This window comes from Propithecus coquereli, unplaced genomic scaffold (genome assembly GCF_000956105.1).
Source record: "Propithecus coquereli isolate 6110/MARCELLA unplaced genomic scaffold, Pcoq_1.0 Scaffold280, whole genome shotgun sequence".
Classification (NCBI taxonomy): Eukaryota; Metazoa; Chordata; class Mammalia; order Primates; family Indriidae; genus Propithecus; species Propithecus coquereli.
Genome location: NW_012148397.1, coordinates 1,579,644 through 1,585,034, shown reverse-complemented (window position 1 = coordinate 1,585,034; position 5,391 = coordinate 1,579,644). Strand labels below are relative to the sequence as shown.

General features: G+C 50.0%; 1 protein-coding gene across 2 annotated transcripts in view; it reads right to left on the bottom strand.

The window, feature by feature from the left end:
- BCO1 (beta-carotene oxygenase 1) overlaps window positions 1-5,391 on the bottom strand; it is a 34,284-nt gene that overhangs the window by 27,323 nt on the left and 1,570 nt on the right. For both annotated transcript variants that reach the window (XM_012648186.1, XM_012648187.1), the window contains exon 2: window positions 2,893-3,021. In XM_012648186.1, coding sequence (XP_012503640.1) covers window positions 2,893-3,021 — 129 coding nt within the window. The remainder of the gene's footprint in view (window positions 1-2,892; window positions 3,022-5,391) is intronic.

Genomic DNA, 5,391 nt, shown 5'->3' with positions numbered 1-5,391 from the left:
ACTTAACATTTTTGGTTTATATTTTCACTATTTTAGACAATAGGGAGCCACTGAGAGTTCTAGAGGAGAGGAAAGATGAGGCCAGGCTATGCCACACCAACACTGGCAATCTGGCAGCACCGAGAGGTTTGGGCTGGAGAGACAGGGAGAGATAGGAGTTGGTGGGAGGTGGGGACGGAGCAGAACTGCATAATGGTTAGGACTTAGGATTCTGAATTTAGAGACCATTGGATTATATCTGACCTCTATCACTCCTTAGCTGTGTGCATTTGGGCAAGTTACTTGGCCTCTCTTGGCCTTAGCTCCTCATCTGTGAAATTGTGATATTAATAGTAGCAGTGGTGTTTTTCTCAGGAGCTATCGTGAGGACTGAGCTGCAGATGGACATGAAACACTCAGGGCAGGGACTGGGAGACCCTCTTTGTGTCAAATATTGAAGAGTTTGGTTGGGAAAGCATCGCTTCCATCTACTAAAACAATGTCCTCCTCACTGTACCATCTCAGCTCCATAAAGAGTTTCCAAGTGCCCCTCTGGGCCAGGCCTCACATTAGGTGACAAAGACACAACAATTTGTATAGGGTCCCTGCACTCTGGGCCCTCCCACCGTATGCTGGAGACTGGCAAACTGACCGTTGCCCAGCAGAGTGGGGTCATGTACCCCCAGACACCCGCCCAAGTTCAAGAGTAGGGGCAAATAGGTGGGTGTGATTCCTATACTTCCTAGTTTCCTAGCCAATTCCAGATTATGAATAAAGCTACTTCATGCTACTCACCCTTTACAACGAACTTCTAGTCTGAACAGCTACTAGAACCTTTTAGAAAGTCTAGACAACCATTTGGCTCCATCATGCCCTGCTGTGCTGCTCTTGTCCCTGGTGGTCGCTAGGGAAGGATGTGGGTGCCATTGCTCTGTAAGCTGTGAGGATGCCCCTCGATCCAGGCACATAAAAGGGGTCACTTAAGCAACCTGCCACTTCTCAGGCAGTTGGGGGGTGTGTGCGTGTGTTGGGGTGAGGACAGTGGAGACAGTTGCCAACCTTAACCCTGGGCAACACAAGTTCAAATGCCAGCCTCACCTCAATGACTTTGCGTCAGTCTTCGACCTTCCTAAATTGTTCGGTTTCTGCATTTGCAAAGAGGGGGCCAGAGTACCCCGCATGCGGTGTTAATGTGGGCCCCAGAAAGAGACTGCAGAGGAGCTGGCAGCCTGGTGAAGCCACTGGGGCTTCCGTGCACCTCATCCAGAGCAGCGTTTACTTCCCTGGGAATCACTGGGGACTTCTGTTTAGAAGGGGAGGGAATCGCCAAGGCTTAGCGTTGTCAGCAAATACAGAACCACCCACACTGTGGCTGAATCACAGCAAAATCTGTAAGTTTTTGCCAACTCAGAGCTCATGACTTTCATCCTTGGTGTCTCTATTCATGAAATGTTAGAGCAAGTCGCGGGTGTAGAGTATGCACTCAAAAAATAATTGTGGACTGCCTTAAAAGAAACAATGGTTGTGTGAAAATAATAGTGAACACCTCTTGGGCATGTACTGTGTGCCAGACACTATATAGAGCTTGTTACATTATTAATTCATTTAAATTCCATAGCAACTCTGTGAGATTTGCTACTGATATCTCCATTTCACAGATGAGGAGACTGAGACACAGAGATGGTCAGTAACTTGGCCAAAGTCACACGGTTTAGGTGCATGTTAGCCAGGATGGTGGAGCTGGGATTCGAACCCAGAGACAGTGATGGTGGTTTTTAATCTGTTGAGTATCTACCAGGTGTCAGGCCCTTGCAAGTATGCCCGGTGCGCCTAATGATCCCAACAGCTCTCCGGGGGAGGACGATCAAGCTTATTTGACTAAAGAGGAAACTGAGGCCGAGGGACTTAAGTGCCCACGGTTCACCCACGTTGGAACACAGGAGTTAAAGAAAAGTTTTATGAAGCCTGGAGTACTTGGACACAAATCTATCCACTGTGTGACCCTGAGTCTTCTGAAGCCTTAAGCGACCCTGGACCTCTTTAAGAACTCAGCTCTTGCTTTTGTGACATAAACCACTTCCATGGCCAAAAGTGGAGAATTTACACTCCACCTCCTGAGCCAGACACCTGAGCTCAGCATTCCACCTTATTTGTGGCACTTCACCCTTTCTGCCCTGTATCCGGGGAGACCCACCCCACTTACTGCGTGAGTGGCACGGCTCTCCCTCACCTGGGGAGCGAGAGGTTCAGCTTTGTTCTTTTCCGCTCTACACTCTTCCAATCTTGACTTTACACGCGTCTGATTCCCAAGCCTATAGCCTTCCACCTGCTCTTGCCTACCTTATTGGGAATGCATGTTATTTTGCAAGATGAACTCTTTGAAAAAGAACCTTGGCCACCTCTCCAGGGAAGTGTGTGCTTGCGGTAGGATGAATAAGGCACCTCCCCCAAAGACACTCATATTCTAATCCTGAGAACCTGCTATGTTACCTGACATAGCAAAAGGGCCTTTGTAGATGTGATTCAGGATTTTGAGAAGAGGAGATTATCCTGGACTATCTGAGTGGACCCAATATAACCACCAGGGTCCTTGTAAGAGGGCGGCAGGAGGGTCAGAGCCAGAGAAGGAGCTATAAGGATGGAGAGAGAGAGATCGCGAGAGGCTCCGTTGCTGCTTTGAAGATGGAGATAGAGCCACAAGCCTAGGAATGTAGGCAGCTTCCAGAAAATAGAAGAGGCAAGGAAACGGATTCTGCCCTAGAGCCTCCAGAGAGGAATACAGCCCTGCCGCACCTTCATTTGAGCTGAGCGAGACCCAATTTAGTCTCCTGACCTCCAGAACCGTAAGAGAGTAAATTCGCACTGTTTTCAGCCGCTAGGTGTGTGATCCGCGAGCTCGTGCAATGCGCTCACCGTCTCTGATGGTGAAGCCGTGGAGCAGGGCCAGGCCGTCGAACCAGTGGTTGTACCTGGTTTCCCCGACCGTGTGCATCCCGGGCCCGTTGCGAAGCAGCGTTCCCTGCAGCCATGTCGGAATCTTGCCTGTAAAAAGAGAGAATGTACAGTTTCCGGCTCCTACGTCCAAACCGAAACGCTGGAAGAAATGGTCGTGGGAAGGGATTGAGGCCCTCTAGCCCAGTGCCACGCACTGCACCTGTTTGTTTGCTCTGCAGTTGTTTCCGGAAAGTGTGTAATATAGCTGATGGTTTGTTAGCTCTGAGGATCACCAGAATGAACAGACTTCGTTCCCTGTCCTCAAATTGCCCACCGACCGCTGAGGAAACAGACGATAAACAGACACCCAAAATACACTGTGATGAAGGCAGTGCCACAGACCCCGCAAGCGTGCTGCGTGAAACAGAACTCACCACAGGGTGGGCTGGGAGCAGCAGGTGTGGACGGCTTCCTAGAGGAAGTGACCTGGCCAAGTCTATTTTTTTTTTCAGGCAGAGTCTCGCTCTGTCCCCTAAGCTAGAGAGCCGTGGCGTCAGCCCAGCTCACAGCAACCTCAAACTCCTGAGCTCAAGCGATCCTCCTGCCTCAGCCTCCCAAGTAGCTGGGACTACAGGTGTGTGCCACCACGCCTGCCTAATTTTTTCTATTTTAGTTGCCTGGCTAATTTCTTTCTATTTTTAGTAGAGACGGGGTCTCACTCTTGCTCAGGCTGGTCTGAAACTCCTGACCTCAAGCGATCCTCTCTCCTCAGCCTACCAGAGTGCTGGGATCACAGGCTTGAGCCACCGCACCCGGCCTAAATGCCCCTTTGATTGGTTTCCTTCCATGTCTCTTTTCCCTGATTTCCCTCCAGTGTTTCTTGGGAATCACATCCCAGATAAACTACTTACACCTGAATTCTCTCCTCTAGAGGAAGCCAGACCCAGAGATGGAGACCAGGAGATGTAAAAGCTGTTTAGTAATTGGGACCACACTTGAAATCAATCAATCAATCAAAATAAATAAATAAGAAAGACTGGACCATAATTTTCAAGCCAGGAAACTGTGAGCAATGAGGCTGGAGAAATAACAGGGGCCAAGTGATGAAGGCCAACAAGGCCACACTGCAGGTCCTGATTTGATCCTGAGCACGGGGCACCTTTGATGGTTATTACAGGGAATGACAGGATCAGATGGTTTTTTGGTATTTTTTTATTGAGATAAAATTCATATAACATGAAGCTCATCACTTTAAAGTGTATTCAGGAGTTTTTAGTGGATTCACAATGCTGTATAACCATCAGCTGCATCTAATTCCAGAATATTCCATCACTCCAAAAAGAAATCCCTGTACCCATTAGTGGTCACTCCTCATTCTCTGCTTACCCCCAGCCATGAATCTACTTGCTGTCTCTGTGCATTTGCATGATGTTCTGGGCATTTTGTGCAAATGGAGTATGATCAGACTCTGGCTTCAAAGTTTGTCCCTGACTGTGGTGTGGCGTCAGGGAGGCAGGAAGAACAGGGGGAGGACCAGGGTTGTCCACGGGGACAGAGAGAGACAGGTGAACTGAGAGACACAGGGGACTCAGAACCGATAGGGCTCTACATGCCTAAACACGGGGAGGCACTCGGAAATGACAGCCTAGTCTCCCGCCCTGGCCACCTGAGTGGGTGGCACACAAGGCACAGGAGAAGGCACAGGCTCGAGGCAGAGCAGGGAAGATGAACTCGTGTATTGTTAAAGCCCCAGATAGAATACGGACATTTACTGATCACGTCTATGCCAGGCACTGTGTTCTAGGCGGATTGAATCATTTAGTCCTTGCAGCAACCCTACGTGGGAGGTACCATGCTAACTGTGTTGGACATAAGAGGAAACTGAGGCAGGAAATGCTTCAGTAACTTGCCAAAGGGGTCTCAGAACCAACACACAGCTGGATATGAGGCCAGAACGTTGGCGTGACCTCCCCGAGCAGAAGCGTCAACCCAGGCGCAGGCTTTAGTTAGCTTCTGCCAAGGGATGTCACCGATGCTAGATCCGGGCCTGGACAGAGGGCCTGGAGACCTATCCTCAGTGGGCCGCCTGGCCCTGGGCCAGTCACTGCCCTCTCTCGCCTCAGTTTCACCTGTCAAGGAGGGAGGCTTGACCTAGAGAGGTGCTTCTCACACCAGGTGTCACCGAGAGCTCATGAAGACACATGTGCCTGGCACCACCCCCGGGGGGTCTTGGTAGGGCCCAAGAATGGGTGTTTCTACCAAGCGCCCAGATGGGGCAGGTCTCAGCACCCCCTTTGAGAACTGCTGCTCTACCTGATCTTTGGGGCTCTTTCGGCCTCTCAGGTTCTAGGATTCTTGTTTGCTAACGGTTCTAGAGATTTCCATGCAGTCGCTAAACATGAAGTGTAAAGAGAGGTATCACGGCGTGACGAAATGTTCATGGCGTTACAGACCACAAAAGGGTAGGCCTTGTAGGCA